Source organism: Bombina bombina, chromosome 2 (assembly GCF_027579735.1).
Source record: "Bombina bombina isolate aBomBom1 chromosome 2, aBomBom1.pri, whole genome shotgun sequence".
NCBI classification, from domain to species: Eukaryota; Metazoa; Chordata; class Amphibia; order Anura; family Bombinatoridae; genus Bombina; species Bombina bombina.
This window is the reverse complement of record NC_069500.1, coordinates 604291467-604309294: the sequence shown is the minus strand read 5'-3', so window position 1 is coordinate 604309294 and position 17828 is coordinate 604291467. Positions and strand designations below refer to the sequence as shown.

At 37.4% G+C, this 17828-nt stretch overlaps 1 protein-coding gene across 1 annotated transcript in view; it reads left to right on the top strand.

The window, feature by feature from the left end:
• Nucleotides 1–13991, top strand: part of LOC128649318 (tight junction protein ZO-2) — a gene marked incomplete in the record, with an annotated part of 134081 nt that extends 120090 nt beyond the window's left edge. The window contains 5 exon segments of the mRNA XM_053702525.1: nt 518–1211; nt 1320–1423; nt 2540–2693; nt 5551–5614; nt 13820–13991. Of these exon segments, the coding sequence (XP_053558500.1) occupies nt 518–1211; nt 1320–1423; nt 2540–2693; nt 5551–5603 (1005 nt within the window).
• Nucleotides 13992–17828: the final 3837 nt, after the last annotated feature.

Here is a 17828-nt window from a genome sequence, read left to right as displayed (position 1 = left end):
GGAAATTTTATATAGGCAAGACCCAAGACAACCTGAGGACTAGAATGGCTAACCACCGGTCTGCTATCCGGGCTGCCTTGAATTCAGGTAGCTCGGAGCAGCTGGTGGCTAAACATTTTTTACAACAATGACATGCAGTTTCCATGTGTTTTTGTGCAACTTTTTAGCTTTGCAAAACAGTTAACCAGAGCTCTGAAGTCACAGTAATCATTCTAGCATATATCGCAATTTTTTTGCTCAAGCGATCAAGTTAACTTTCAACTCATAATCCGAGTGGTAAGCCCAATGAGTTCACACTAGCAATAAACCCCTTATCGCTTGTACGTAAACATTTGCATTCCGCTTGTAATCTGGCCCATGGTGTTTTAAGTATTTTATGGGACTTATAAGGAAGCAAAGAAATGACCGTTACTAACTATATATAATAATAAAAAAACATTCCGAGCCAGACCATTAAGGGTAATTTTAAGAGAAAAATAAATCTTCATCTTAAAAATCTTTTTGTCAATATTGGCAGGTTGTGAAAAGACCACGGAGGGCGCAGATGGGCATTCCAAGTAAATCTGAGCCTGCCTTAGATGTTATGGAGGATTATCCAGAATTTGAGAACAGAACTGCATACAATGCTTACAGTGAGAGGAGTGGGTTTGGAGGCTCTCGTAGTCGTGATCCCAGCCCAGACAGGGTGTACAAGAGGGACCAAGAAAGAGGTCCTTTCTACGAAAGAGACCAGAGAGGTTATGGGAGCAGAGCCAGAAGTGTTGATAGAGGTCTTGACATGGATTATGAGATTAGAGGAGACTCCAGTCGTGGAAGGAGTATAGACCGGGATCTTGATGATGACCGTATGTACCGGAGGGAACACAGCCGTGGTCGAAGCATAGATCGTGATCTAGATGACAATCGCATGCACGCCAGAGAACGTAGCCGTGGCAGAAGCCTTGATCGTGATCTGGATGACCCACATAGCTACAAAAGGGACAACAGTCGTGGCAGGACCTTGGACAGAGATGATACGTATGATAGAAGAACAGATTACAGCCCAGAGAGAGGTTATGGCAGGAGAGTTTCCCCTGAGCGAAGATACGAAAAAAATACACAGAAAAGTCATAGCAGGGACAGACTTCAATCACATAGCCCTTCACCTGAACCGTATGAATATTCAGATAAGACCAACTGTGTTCTCCTAACAAAGAATAAATCCAATGAAGGTAAGCAAATCATGCAGACTTTGCCCATCTCAAGAACACAAAAAAAAAACATTATTTGAAAAAAATAAATAAAAATATCTAATCTTAATATGTACTTGTTCTTTTTAGAGTATGGTCTCCGTCTTGGCAGTCAGATATACATTAAGGGACTAACAAACACAGGCCTTGCTGCAAAAGACGGAAATTTGCACGAAGGAGACATTATTCTCAAGGTTGATGCTTTTTTTTATTTTTTTATTTGTGTTGTCTGTCATCTGGATGAAATTGAAACATTTTTCATCTTACAAACATGTATTGATTAGCAGCACTGTATCTGGTCTTGTCTTATTTTCCTATTTGACTCTTGTGAACTCTTAGACAAGTCATATTTTTTACACAATTAAAGGGGCATAAAATTCAAAATGCACACGGATGGATGCATGCTTTCAGTAAAAGTATTTGTGTTATACATCTCTTAACAAAAATGCTCGTATAAAAAGGTATAGTGTTTTAATGATTGATTTTATTGGAGTGTAGGTATGTATGCCCTGTACAACTACAACTTTTAAAACTCCACACCAGCTCTGAGAGTATATACTGTGACGATGATGCAATTGCCACAACTTGCTCTCTGAGCAGGCTGTATGTAAGCTTTTATTGTGCACAGAGCATATGTATATATGCATTGTGCATGCCCAGTCTATCACTGAAACAGTCATGGCTTTTTCTATAAGCATTTTTGCTAAATCTTGTATATGGGAAAGGTTCTTCATTCAAAATGAAAATATGTTTGTGTATTTCGATTTTGAGATTTATGTCCTTGGAAAGAAAAGGAAAGTTAGAAGGAAAAGATAATGAATGCATGTAATTTTATTGGAAACAAACTTTATATTTGAAACCTCAAATTGTTCTTTCATAAGTCTGAAAGAAAACATACATTGGAAAGTTGTTTCAAATTGTATTATCTAATTTGCCTCATATCCTTTGTTGAAGTATCAATGCACTACTGGGAGCTAGCTGAATGCACTGGGCGAGCCAATATCATGAGACATATGTGCAGACACCAATCAGCAGCTCTGGGGTCTACCTAGGTATTGTTTTTGACAAAGGACATCAATAGAACAAAGCAAATTAGATAAGAGAAGTACATTGAAAAGTTTATTAAACTCACACTGTTTGAATCCTGAAATGAAAAAAAAAATTTGTTTCATATCCCTTTAAGAAGGCAGAGGAAAGCAAGGTCCACTGTTCACGTGCACCACTAGGCACATGAAAATGGAATAAGCTACATTAATGTAACACACCTTTATTGAAGTCAACCTGAAAGTTGTGTTTTGTTAATTTGGCAGATTAATGGTACTCTGACTGAGAACATGTCCTTAGCGGATGCCCAGGCTCTAATAGAAAAATCTCGAGGGAAACTTCAGCTGGTGGTGCTGAGGGACAAAAAACAGACTCTGATCAACTTGCCATATGTGGAAGACAGCGATTCAGAAATGGAAGGTGAGACAAATGGTGATGTCATAAATGTCATTACAGCGTGGATCATTACATAATTACTTTAATTGCATTTTTTTATAAATTCAATTTTTAGGTTTGCGCTATCAGAATGTAGCATACAGTTAATTATTCAGAAAATGCTAAAATGTTGAAATTCTTCAAACAGCACAGATTTACAGAAGTATGACTATTATCATTTTTATTGTATTTACTTTTTTTGACCTTCTCGAGCACAAATTGTGCTTGCAATTTTTTTCTATTCTGTATTGTGCAGGTCACACTGTTAAATCTAAACTCTGATAAATTAGTGTCTACCTATGCACAGATTACAAAGTATAATCCAGCTTGATTAAAAAACAAACAAAAAAACCCAAAACCATTATTTGCTTAACTATACATTTGGCACTTACTTTCCCAAATGATGCAAACTGACTAGAGTATTCCTAACACAATTCAGACATGGCCCCTTTTACATTGAAAAATAGCAAGCATAAAATATATATTTAGTACTTTTAAAGGGATTAAAAACTCTTTAATAAATGTTATACAAAAGTATGTATTCATAGAAAAGATTAGCCCAATAACAATATGCAGATGTATTTGTTTTAAATGATATTGGTTATTTAAATATTGAAGAAAAAAAACGTTAGTATCCATAAATTAAAAGGCCATTATAGTAACAAAATCATAGCATGCTCTCATTCATTAGAGCATGTAATTGTATCATTATTGACCCTGAAACTCTGTTTAAACCCTGCTGTTAACTTCTGGTCTGGAGTGGAAACTGCCATTGACCCAATTAGTAGACTGCACCCATATTCGGCATTCATTTCCCTAACGAATGCCAAATATATGCACATGCCGATTAGGTAGTTTAGGTGTGAATATTATTGTCTATATATAAATATATATTTAGCTCTTAGATGGAGATTCGAAAGAAATATGTCCGTTTAAATACTTTTTTAATGAATTATTATTAATTGGCTAATCTACCTTATGGGAAGAGGGAAAGGTTACCCCAATCTTTCTTTAACTGCACACATACCAACAATTCATGGTAAAATCCTTATACAGGTTTTTGGTTTGTTACTGGGTAGCAAGGGCTTTTGTTCTAGGTGATAGGGAAATTTGTGAACAGAAAGAGGGAAAAATAAAACACTATTTTTTGACAAAATAAAGCTACATTGTTCATTGAATGATATGAAGGTACATAATCATGCAGCCTACAATTTGTGCTTAAACAGATACTGAACCTAAAACAAATTTCTTTCATTATTCAGATAGAGCATGTACTTTTAAGCAACCTTCTAATTTACTCCTATTATCATTTTTTCTTCTTTCTCTTGGTATCTTTATTTGAAAAAGCAGGAATGTAAGCTTACAAGCCTGCCCATTTTTGGTTCAGCGCTTGCTGATTGGTGGCTGCAGTAGTGCAATGCTGTTCTTTCAGCAAAGGATAACAAGATAATGAAGCACATTTGATAATAGAAGTAAATTGCAAAGTTGTTTAAAATAGTTCTATCCAAATCATGAAAGAAAATGTTGGGATTTACTGTCCCTTTAAACAGAATTTCAGATTGTATCCACAATTTATCAGGAATAAGTATTTTGACTTATGTTTCACTATCTTTATTTAGGGAAGTAATATAAATTTACATATAATGTACAGTACATTTAACCCCCCCCCCCTTTAATTGTTCCCAATTATCCATTTTACCTGCAGGAGTGTATCTAATTGTTAACAAATAGGTAATTTAAGCTTTTATTTCAGTATTTCAAAACAGCGTATTTTGCATGTGGTATCCATACTTGTACTGAACACTTCTATACTTATTGTGTATAAAAAACATAGCACAAGAGATTACATTCCCAGTGGGGGATAGGATAGATAAGTAATACGATGTTCATTTTCAGTTGTTCTCTCTAAGTATTGGACTTTAGCATGTAGACAGAAAATATAAAGTAGAAATTTATGTTTACAGAAAATGATAAAACAAGGCAATCTGATTTCCCTGCAAGCTCAGCCAATCTTAATGGGTAGTGGTTTTTGTTGTTGTGTTTTGTTTGTTTTTTAAAACTATTTCATATACAAAAATTAAAATTTCCTTGTGCATTTTACAATCTCCAGCTCGTATAACAAGTCATAGGAAAAACATTAAGGGAAGAACAGTGTTACAGTACACTGTCCCTTTAAGTATAAGAATACAAATGTGTTTAGAGATAAGAAATGCTTTGTCTGGTTGGTTCATTTCTGATCAACCTTTATATTTAAATACTGTAGCAAATCATTTCTGTTAAGGGTTGCTATTTTCCCTTTAGGAATGTTTGAATACCATATTGTATTATCTAACTCTTTTTGACTTTGTTTTAATGTCACATAATGTGGCAATGTTCCACCAGGTAGCTTCAGATCATGACCTCCTTTTTTTTTTTTTTTTTTCTAGAGATTTAGTTTTCTGAAATCTGCTTCCTGCTGCATTTTGTGCAGTCTTTTGTGTAAATCACTTTTTCTTTTTCCCCAAGCTATACATATTCCAGCAGTTTAGTAGCTTTTCCTGTTGTCTAGAGATTCCACATTATATTTAATAGATGAAAGAAAAGTGAAATGATGGTGTTCCCTTTAGTGACCCTATATTCTGCTCTGACATCCGAGTGCATCATTGTTCCTTGTTAGAAATGATAAGCTTCTAGTGTAGGGGGGGGGGGGGGGAACCTGAGTGTTGTATCTGAAAGGCACATTGTATTCACTTTTTGTTGTTTGTTTAATCTTAGAGGGCATTTTAAAATGTAAATTCAGTATCTATTAGTTTGATGGACGTTTGTCGTGTTATTTTACCTTATTACCTCATTTAAATTACAGATGACCGCCCTCAGGTACACAAGAGAAGGAATCCAAGATCAAAGGAGCTGTAAATAAGAGCCAGGTATAAAGCGTAATGTAGTGTAAATGGCTACCATTTGCCCACAAAGGACTGATGCATGCTAGAGATAAAAAACAGAATTTATGCTTACCTGATAAATTACTTTCTCCAACGGTGTGTCCGGTCCACGGCGTCATCCTTACTTGTGGGATATTCTCTTCCCCAACAGGAAATGGCAAAGAGTCCCAGCAAAGCTGGTCACATGATCCCTCCTAGGCTCCGCCCACCCCAGTCATTCGACCGACGGACAGGAGGAAAGATATATAGGAGAAACCATATGATACCGTGGTGACTGTAGTTATAGAAAATAATTCATCAGACCTGATAAAAAAAACCAGGGCGGGCCGTGGACCGGACACACCGTTGGAGAAAGTAATTTATCAGGTAAGCATATATTCTGTTTTCTCCAACATTGGTGTGTCCGGTCCACGGCGTCATCCTTACTTGTGGGAACCAATACCAAAGCTTTAGGACACGGATGAAGGGAGGGAGCAAATCAGGTCACCTAAACGGAAGGAACCACAGCTTGCAAAACCTTTCTCCCAAAAATAGCCTCCGAAGAAGCAAAAGTATCAAATTTGTAAAATTTGGCAAAAGTGTGCAGTGAAGACCAAGTCGCTGCCTTACATATCTGGTCAACAGAAGCCTCGTTCTTGAAGGCCCATGTGGAAGCCACAGCCCTAGTGGAGTGAGCTGTGATTCTTTCAGGAGGCTGCCGTCCGGCAGTCTCATAAGCCAATCGGATAATGCTTTTAAGCCAAAAGGAAAGAGAGGTAGAAGTCGCTTTTTGACCTCTCCTTTTACCAGAATAAACAACAAACAAGGAAGATGTTTGTCTGAAATCTTTAGTAGCCTCTAAATAGAATTTTAGAGCACGGACTACGTCCAAATTGTGTAACAAACGTTCCTTCTTTGAAACTGGATTCGGACACAAAGAAGGTACAACTATCTCCTGGTTAATATTTTTATTAGAAACAACTTTCGGAAGAAAACCAGGCTTAGTACGCAAAACCACCTTATCTGCATGGAACACCAGATAGGGCGGAGAACACTGCAGAGCAGATAACTCTGAAACTCTTCTAGCAGAAGAAATTGCAACTAAAAACAAAACTTTCCAAGATAGTAACTTAATATCTATGGAATGTAAAGGTTCAAACGGAACCCCTTGAAGAACTGAAAGAACTAGATTTAGACTCCAGGGAGGAGTCAAAGGTCTGTAAACAGGCTTGATCCTAACCAGAGCCTGAACAAATGCTTGAACATCTGGCACGGCTGCCAGTCTTTTGTGAAGTAAAACAGATAAAGCAGAGATCTGTCCCTTTAGAGAACTTGCAGATAATCCTTTCTCCAAACCTTCTTGTAGAAAGGATAGAATCTTAGGAATTTTTATCTTGTTCCATGGGAATCCTTTGGATTCACACCAACAGATATATTTTTTCCATATTTTATGGTAAATTTTTCTAGTTACAGGCTTTCTAGCCTGAATCAGAGTATCTATTACAGAATCTGAAAACCCACGCTTTGATAAAATCAAGCGTTCAATCTCCAAGCCATCAGTTGGAGGGAAACCAGATTCGGATGTTCGAATGGACCCTGAACAAGAAGGTCCTGTCTCAAAGGTAGCTTCCATGGTGGAGCCGATGACATATTCACCAGGTCTGCATACCAAGTCCTGCGTGGCCACGCAGGAGCTATCAAGATCACCGAGGCCCTCTCCTGATTGATCCTGGCTACCAGCCTGGGAATGAGAGGAAACGGTGGGAATACATAAGCTAGGTTGAAGGTCCAAGGTGCTACTAGTGCATCTACTAGAGTCGCCTTGGGATCCCTGGATCTGGACCCGTAGCAAGGAACCTTGAAGTTCTGACGAGACGCCATCAGATCCATGTCTGGAATGCCCCATAATTGAGTTATTTGGGCAAAGATTTCCGGATGGAGTTCCCACTCCCCCGGATGGAATGTCTGACGACTCAGAAAATCCGCTTCCCAATTTTCCACTCCTGGGATGTGGATCGCAGACAAGTGGCAGGAGTGATCCTCCGCCCATTGAATTATCTTGGTCACTTCTTTCATCGCCAGGGAAGTCCTTGTTCCCCCCTGATGATTGATATATGCAACGGTCGTCATGTTGTCTGATTGAAACCTTATGAATTTGGCCTTTGCTAGTTGAGGCCAAGCTCTGAGAGCATTGAATATCGCTCTCCGTTCCAGAATGTTTATCGGGAGAAGAGACTCTTCCCGAGACCATAGACCCTGAGCTTTCAGGGATTCCCAGACCGCGCCCCAGCCCACTAGACTGGCGTCGGTCGTGACAATGACCCACTCTGGTCTGCGGAAGCTCATTCCCTGTGACAGATTGTCCAGGGTCAGCCACCAACGGAGTGAATCTCTGGTCTTTTGATCTACTTGAATCATCGGAGACAAGTCTGTATAATCCCCATTCCACTGTCTGAGCATGCGCAGTTGTAATGGTCTTAGATGAATTCGTGCAAAAGGAACTATGTCCATTGTTGCAACCATCAATCCTATTACTTCCATGCACTGCGCTATGGAAGGACGAGGAACAGAATGAAGTACTTGACAAGAGCTTAGAAGTTTTGATTTTCTGACCTCTGTCAGAAAAATCCTCATTTCTAAGGAATCTATTATTGTTCCCAAGAAGGGAACTCTTGTTGACGGGGACAGAGAACTTTTTTCTTTGTTCACCTTCCATCCGTGAGATCTGAGAAAGGCTAGGACGATGTCCGTATGAGCCTTTGCTTTTGACCGGGACGACGCTTGAATTAGGATGTCGTCCAAGTAAGGTACTACTGCAATGCCCCTTGGTCTTAGAACCGCTAGAAGGGACCCTAGTACCTTTGTGAAAATCCTTGGAGCAGTGGCTAATCCGAATGGAAGTGCCACAAACTGGTAATGCTTGTCCAGAAAAGCGAACCTTAGGAACTGATGATGTTCCTTGTGGATAGGAATATGTAGGTACGCATCCTTTAAATCCACGGTAGTCATAAATTGACTTTCCTGGATGGTGGGTAGGATCGTTCGAATAGTTTCCATTTTGAACGATGGTACCCTGAGAAATTTGTTTAGGATCTTCAGATCTAAAATTGGTCTGAATGTTCCCTCTTTTTTGGGAACTATGAACAGATTGGAATAAAATCCCATTCCTTGTTCTCTTATTGGAACTGGATGTATCACTCCCATCTTTAACAGGTCTTCTACACAATGTAAGAATGCCTGTCTCTTTATTTGGTTTGAAGATAAGTGAGACCTGTGGGTAGTTCCTTGAATTCCAGGAGATAACCTTGAGAAACTATTTCTAGCGCCCAAGGATCCTGAACATCTCTTGCCCAAGCCTGAGCAAAGAGAGAGAGTCTGCCCCCCACTAGATCCGGTCCCGGATCGGGGGCTATCCCTTCATGCTGTTTTGGTAGCAGTGGTAGGCTTCTTGGCCTGCTTACCCTTGTTCCAGCCTTGCATTGGTTTCCAGGCTGGTTTGGGTTGTGAAGTATTACCCTCTTGCTTAGAGGATGCAGAATTAGAGGCTGGTCCGTTTCTGCGAAAGGGATGAAAATTAGGCTTATTTTTAGCCTTAAAAGACCTATCCTGTGGGAGGGCGTGGCCCTTTCCCCCAGTGATGTCTGAAATAATTTCTTTCAAATCTGGTCCAAATAATGTTTTATCTTTGAAAGGAATGTTAAGCAATTTTGTCTTGGAAGACACATCCGCTGACCAAGACTTTAGCCAAAGCGCTCTGCGCGCCACGATAGCAAACCCTGAATTTTTCGCCGCTAATCTAGCTAATTGCAAAGCGGCATCTAAAACAAAAGAGTTAGCCAATTTAAGTGCTTGAACTCTGTCCATAACCTCCTCATACGAAGATTCTTTACTGAGCGACTTTTCTAGTTCCTCGAACCAGAAACACGCTGCCGTAGTGACAGGAACAATGCATGAAATTGGTTGTAGAAGTTAACCTTGCTGTACAAAAATCTTTTTAAGCAAACCCTCTAATTTTTTATCCATAGGATCTTTGAAAGCACAACTATCTTCGATAGGAATAGTAGTGCGTTTGTTTAGAGTAGAAACCGCCCCCTCGACCTTGGGGACTGTCTGCCATAAGTCCTTTCTGGGGTCGACTATAGGAAATAATTTCTTAAATATAGGGGGGGGAACAAAAGGTATGCCGGGCTTTTCCCACTCTTTATTTACTATGTCCGCCACCCGCTTGGGTATAGGAAAAGCGTCGGGGGGCACCGGAACCTCTAGGAACTTGTCCATCTTACATAATTTCTCTGGAATGACCAAATTGTCACAATCATCCAGAGTAGATAACACCTCCTTAAGCAGTGCGCGGAGATGTTCTAATTTTAAATTTAAATGTCACAACATCAGGTTCAGCTTGATGAGAAATTTTTCCTGAATCTGAGATTTCTCCATCAGACAAAACCTCCCTCATGGCCCCTTGAGATTGGTGTGAGGGTATGTCAGAACAGTTATCATCAGCGCCCTCTTGCTCTTCAGTGTTTAAAACAGAGCAATTGCGCTTTCTCTGATAAGTAGGCATTTTGGATAAAAGATTTGCTATGGAGTTATCCATTACAGCCGTTAATTGTTGCATGGTAATAAGTATTGGCGCACTAGATGTACTAGGGGCCTCCTGTGTGGGCAAAACTGGTGTAGACACAGTAGGGGATGATGTAGTATCATGTTTACTCCCCTCATTTGAGGAATCATCTTGGGCAATATCATTATCTGTGGCATTACTGTCCTTACTTTGTTTGGACACTATGGCACATTTATCACATAAATTTAAATGTGGAGACACATTGGCTTTCATACATATAGAACATAGCTTATCTGATGGTACAGACATGTTAAACAGGCTTAAACTTTTAAAATAAAACCGTTACTGTCTCTTTAAATTTCAAACTGAAAACACTTTATTACTGAATATGTGAAAAAGTATGAAGGAATTGTTAAAAAATTACCAAAATTTCACCACAGTGTCTTAAAGCATTAAAAGTATTGCACACCAAATTTCAGAGCTTTAACCCTTAAAATAACGGAACCGGAGCCGTTTTTAAATTTGACCCCTATACAGTCCCAGCTATATGCTTTGCTGAGACCCAACCAAGCCCAGAGAGGAATACGATACCAAATGACGCCTTCTAGAAGCTTTTTTAGTGATTCTTAGATCCTCACACATGCATCTGCATGCCTTGCTCTCCAAAAACAACTGCGCAGTAATGGCGCGAAAATGAGGCTCAGTCTATAACTTCATCTCAACAGTCCTGTGTGGAAACAGCAATCGATTTTAGTTACTGTCTGCTAAAATCATCTTCCTCTTACAAACAGAAATCTTCATCCTTTTCTGTTTCAGAGTAAATAGTACATACCAGCACTATTTTAAAATAACAAACACTTGATAGAAGAATAAAAACTACATTTAAACACCAAAAAACTCTTAACCATCTCCGTGGAGATGTTGCCTGTGCAACGGCAAAGAGAATGACTGGGGTGGGCGGAGCCTAGGAGGGATCATGTGACCAGCTTTGCTGGGACTCTTTGCCATTTCCTGTTGGGGAAGAGAATATCCCACAAGTAAGGATGACGCCGTGGACCGGACACACCAATGTTGGAGAAATATATATTTTTTTATTTCCATACAGAAAACTTAATTTCACATAAGCTCTGAGACATTAATCACAAGATGTAATTCCTCATAAAAATGTAATTATTCAAATTTAAAAAAACAACAAAAAACACTTATTTGCAATTGACTTTCACTTTTTACTTTTCCTGTAATATACCTCTGAATATTGAGGTGTTTCCACTACCACTAGAGAGAGGCAGGAGTGCATTCTGTGTTATGCAGAACCCTGATATTTTTACATACTGCACAGTGATTGGTTGATATTCACAAGAACTCATTTATACAATGCCCTCCCCTAATATTGGCGCCCCTGGTAAATATGAGCAAAGAAGGCTGTGAAAAATTGTCTTTATTGTTTAACCTATTGATCTTTTGTTCAAAAATACTCTGCTTTTATGGATATCAAACAATTGCAAACTCAACACAGGTTTATCCAAAAGAAAATAAATATATGTATGGTACAATTATTGGCACACCAAATATATATTTCTCAAATTAATTCATAGAAGTATATTATCATTGATATTTTACATTTTTAGTACACCTGGGTGACAAGGAACACAAAATTGTTCAACCATGACTTTCTGGCCAAATTCCCTCAGTCATTTATCACAATGGGTAAGGCCAAGGAATATAGCTGTAATGTGCGGCAAAAGGTTGTGTTGATTCACAAAATGGGAAGTGGCTATAAGAAAATTGCAAAAGCATTGAAAATGCCCATTTAAACCATCAGGGCAATAATTAAAGGGACAGTATACACAGACACTCCCCGCCTCCCTGCATACAAAAAGACAGATAACATAAACAGGAGCCTGCAGTAGTCTGTAAACGTATATACATCTAGCATTGTGGGGCTTGATTAGGAGTCTGAAAATCAGCACAATGTTGTTAAAAAAAAAAAAAAAAAAAAAAACTATAAAAACACTACCAGATGGACTATATAAATGGATCATCTACAAAACATTTATGCAAAGAAAAATATAGTGTACAATATCCTTTCAAAAAGCTCCATTCAACTGGAAATGTTATGAATCAACCTGGAAGAGGATGTGTGTCTATATTGTCTCAACGCACTGTTAAGAGGATGGTTCGAGTGGCCAAAATATCTCCAAGGATCACAGCTGGAGAATTGCAGGTTAGTTGCATCTTGGGGTCAGAAAGTCTCCAAAACTACAAGTTGACATCTCCTACATCACCACAAGTTGTTTGGAAGGGTTTCAAGAAAAAAGCCCCATCTCATGCAAAAATGAACTCAAGCATCTTCAGTTTGCCAGACGCTACTGAAACTTCAAAATGGGATTGGGTTCTATGGTTAGATGAAACCAAAATAGAGCTTTTTGGCAATAAACACCAGAGGTGGGTTTGGCGCATACAGAGAGGTAGCCATATGGAAAGTACCTCATGCCCACAGTTAAATATGGTGGTGGCTCATTTTGTTAGGATACATGGCCATCATGGACTAAAATACCAACAGATTTTAAATGAACACCTGACTGCTTCTGCCAGAATAGTTCAAAATGGGCCATGGTTGGATCTTCCAGTAGGACAATGATCCAAAACATACATCAAAATCAACATAAAAATGTTTTACTGACCACAAAATTAAGGTCCTGCCATTGCCATACCAGTCCCCCCTTACTTGAACCCCATAGAAAACATCTGGGGTGAACTGAGAGTCCACCAATGTCAACCTTGAAATTTGAAGGTTCTGGAGAGATTCTGTATGGAGGAATGGTCTCGGATCCCTTGCCATATATTCTCCAACTTCTAGGCATTATCGGAGAAGATTCAGAGCTGTTATCTTGGCAAAGGGAGGTAGCACAAAGTATTGACTAAAAAGGTGCCAAAAATTGTGCCAAATATTTTTTTTTTTATATAAACCTGTGTTGTGTTTGCAATTGTTTGATATCCATGAGAGAGTACTTTTGTGTATTTTTTTAAACAAAAGGTTAAACAATAATACCAAGGGTGCCAATATTAGTGGAGGGCACTCTTATCTGTTCCTTATTGGCCACAGCAAAGGAAGTAAGATACACAACATTTTAGAGGCTTTTTACAGGGTGTGATCCAGGCAGGCAACATAATGCAAACTTTACTAAATTACAAAACAAAATTAGTTTTAATTCTTTTTGAATCATTTTATTTGGCATGCAGATCTTTTGCAATATTGTGAATTATTTCTGATGCATAAATTAAAAAAAATACTGGTCTGTTTTATTGGTATTTTAGTCAGTCTTTAAAAACATAACCAGTTTAAAATTCTTATTGGATTTAACTATTTCACAAATGACAACTACAAACTTTAAAGGGACACAGAACTAAATATTGAAACACCCTATGCATTTATTTTTGGATCAAATAATTTTTGCAATAAACTTGTATGTGGCAAAATCCTTTCTTGTACAGGTTATCACGGTTTCATTGATAGCTTTGGTGTGCATGGAGCATATTTACATATAAAAGTGTAGGGTCTGTTATAAAAATTGCTTTGTGAATAACTAAGATCTTTATTTAAATTTTTTCTTATGTGTAATCTGAGACTTTTCCTTGTAATTTAGGTTCATGACACACAGATTACAGATTCTGGATGAAGTTCAGTCAGCTGTTTTATCTAACCAAAGATCTATAAGATAATTTTCTATTTTGTATTCCACTAAGCACTGAAAATGTTTGAACTAAAATGAAACAATAAATAAAAGATTTTTATTTTAAAATGGATTCATAAAAATATTTACTGTTTGTGTGTTTATTTTACATTATAGTCTATCTTTTCAAACTAAACATCACAATTCTGGATCTTGTAGGAGGTCTTTTTTGTGTGTGTGTGTTTTTTTTTTTTTTTTTTAACTGTGTAAAGAATTGGCTATAATAAGCTGGAAATCATTATGGCAGGAATTCAGTTCTTCTCTTCATCTAATATTGTGACTGTGAGGAGTGGAAGTGTTGCAGGGTTGATTTGGCATGACATAAGCCAAAATTTTAATTTCCTTTTCCTCTCTGAAATATTGTCCTTACTATTCACACCTACAAAAATATTTTTCTGCAGACTCTCTCATCCATATTCCTACGACTTAACTTTCCCCATTCTTCATATTGTCCTCATGTCCTTGGCATACATAGTCAGAAGTGAAGTCATTTCCCTACTCCACCTTTTACAAAGGATTAAATATTTAATCTGTAGCTGACCTGAATAGTTTCAGCATTATAACTCAAAGACAAAGAATACACAGACTAAGGTAGAAATCATACCACACATGTGTAATTTTATATATATATATATATATATATATGTATATTTTTTATTATTCAAAACATTGCTGTTTTAAAAGGAACATTGAAATATTTTTTTTCTCTTTTTTTGCACCTGAAAGTCAACATTTAACTACTACTTCCCTTTTCCTTTTTTCTTTTTTTTTAATAAATACCTTTTATGATTATTCTTGTGGGACTTTCTTCTGTCCACCAAAAGAGCTGGTGGAGTTATCTTAAAACAATTAGTCCCTGTAAAAACATACATACAATTTTCACTATTTCCAAAATAATTTTAAGCATCTTTAAGTTGAATGTATATATCCATGAAATGCCGAAACATTTTTAAACAGTGCTGTTTGATATATATATATATATAACAGAATTTAAACTTAATGTTTCTCTTTACATTGTGATATAGCAAACGATCAGTGTGGTATTTTTTTCCTAGATATCTTTATATCTCTATATGATAATGAACTCCTCGGACTACTCTGAGATGACAAACTAGGCAACATAAAAAAAAGGAAAGGTTTTGAATTTGATTTTCTCTCACTTGTAGAACCATATTCCGTACTGGTGAGCCAGTATTAAAGATATCCATATGTTCACCAGAAAAGCATAAAATGCATAATGGTGCTTTTTTTCCAGAACTGATATCAAGGAGCGAGAGCCTTCTTGATGCCTTTTTGGTAGCCTCCAAGTAATAATTGAAAACATCCAATATGTGAAGTAGAGTTAATTCCTTTTTTATTCAGAAAAAAATATAACTTCTGAATTAACATTTAAAAAAAGAGACAAACTGAAAAGCGTGAACCCTCTGCCTTGCAACATTGTATCTGCCTCGGAAACCTTCAAATGAGTTTGCACCCTCTGGGTGTTAATAGGGGATGTACCTCCATGCACGTCCAAACACGGTCACTAGAATGTGTTTTAATGTGTTTGCTCCTGCATTATTTAACTTGTAAACTTGCACATGCCTTCATGAGTACAATAATGTAGGCCCAAGCACTTTAAACGCACTCTCGTGACCCTGTTTGGACTTAGCGTGCATAAAGGCGCATCCCCTATAAACCCGGTCACAAAGGCGTGATCTTGTTTGAGTCTCTTCTAGGCAGATACAATTTACCATTTAAGGAATGTTAAAATCCAGTATAAGAAAATTCCTTTCAATAGAAAGCCAGAGTTGCCATCTTGTTTACAGATCATGGCAAAATGTAAACTGTTTAAAAACCATTAAAATAAATATTGTAAAAACAATACTTGTCAAAGTTTAAAAATAACCATATAGTGAAAAGTGGTGCACAGTCTGCCCATTTTGACAACATACAAGATGCATTTATATCATTAATTAGTGCTGCAGATAAGGCTATTGTATCTGTCAGTTTTGAGTCACCTCCTGGTTATTATTTTGATAATAGGTACTTAAAGGGACACGCAAGTCAAAACCTTAAAGGGAAAGTTTACTCAAAAACTTTCTCCCCTTTAATTTATTCCCAATGATCCACTTTACCTGCTGGAGTGTATTAAATTGCTTACAAGTAGCTCCTTTGCCCTTATATTGGCATTTGAAATAGTTGATTTAGCATGTGGTATCCCCACCTATTCTGAAAGTTTGTGGCCGCAGGTCCAAGCTATAGATAAGCTTTGTAAACATAGCCAGCAGAATAAATTACACTCCCAGTGGTCTATAGCAGAGATAAGGTAATAAAATGTTGATTTTCCATTGTTCTCTCCAAGTATTGGTGATTGGTTTATGGACAGATATAAGATAAAGAAGCAGGTATATGTACACAATGTGATACAGTAATGAGATCTGATTACACCTACAAGCTCAACCCATTTTATTAGGTTGTGGCCTCAAAACACAAAATCAGCTAATTCATATACACAAATAAGCCTTAAAAAGCAAATCTCATAGATTTTATACTCTGCAGCTGGTAAAAAAAAGCAATTTGAAACACATTAAGGGAAAAAAAAAATTCAGTATACTGTCCCTTTAATGATTCGGATAGAGCATGCAATTTTAAACAACTTTCCAATTTACTTACATTAACAAAATGTGCACAGTCTTTTTATATTTATACTTTGAGCCACAGCGCCTTCTGAGCATGTGCAAGAATTCACAGAATATACGTATATGCATTTGTGATTGACTGATAGCTATCACATGATACAGGAGTAGGAATATACAAAACTGAAATTTGTCAGAAAAAAAATCTGCTACTCATTTGAAGTTCAGACTAAGTGCTATTGCATTATCTTTTTATCATGCATTTGTTGATTATGCAAATATACTGTATTTACTGGTTCTTTAACACATGTAAAGGCCTTTTTGTGAGCTTTTCTTTTGAAAAGGGGTTAATTTCTTCGGGCTTTTAACAAACAATTCAGTTTTGCATTGTGATCAGCCAAGAAACTTGACGAAACCATTCAGTCAGAAAGCCAAAAGCCATTTTGGGAGTAAATAGACAGCGATTGGTCCCTTACTGATATTGAAAGGTCTACAGTCTTATTTATTTGTATTCTGCAATTATGGTATATCAGACAATTAACTATTTAATAGAAATGGGCATTTGGCAGCTTCGTTAGCTGCCAAATGCTGAAATAGGCGGCCCCTTGTTGACGTTGGCTTCTTTTTGAAGAGGGATTTATGTTTGTGATAGATCACAACACTAAGATCGTTGTAAATCCAGATCTTAGTGTGGTGGTTTTTCTCAAACATAAATCTAGATAGCTCTTCAACAAAGAATAACGTGAGAACAACATAAATTTGATAATAGAAGTAAATTGGAAAATTTAATCATGAAAGAAAAAAATATGGGTTTCTTGTCCCTTTAATCCAAAACAAGTTTGTCAATTAAGAATACTGCCTGAAGACAGGGCAAGCAAATCAAATGATGTAATCTATAACTGGCCCAACCATTAGCCTCAAACAAGTGCAGCATATCAATGTAAATTAATGACCATTTACAAAAGGACACACAATTTATACATAAGGGGGTTATAAATCATTGGTGGTGGTGGTGGCAACAGCAATCCTAATACACAGGGTGACTATCCATTGATAATAATTAAACTGTAAACAGTAGTACTTCCTTGTGATCCCACCAATCTAATAATAAATACACAGAGGAATTTAGCCAGTTGTTACTGCTCTCCCATTGTAGGGTTGACAAATTCAACAGCCAATCACCACAGAGGGATCAATAGTGTACTAAACACTGACTTTCTTCCCATGAACTCCGTCTGTGAGCATGGTCACGCAATACACATTGCCTCCCATCGTTTGTATTCTTCATTCCAGGCCCAAATGAC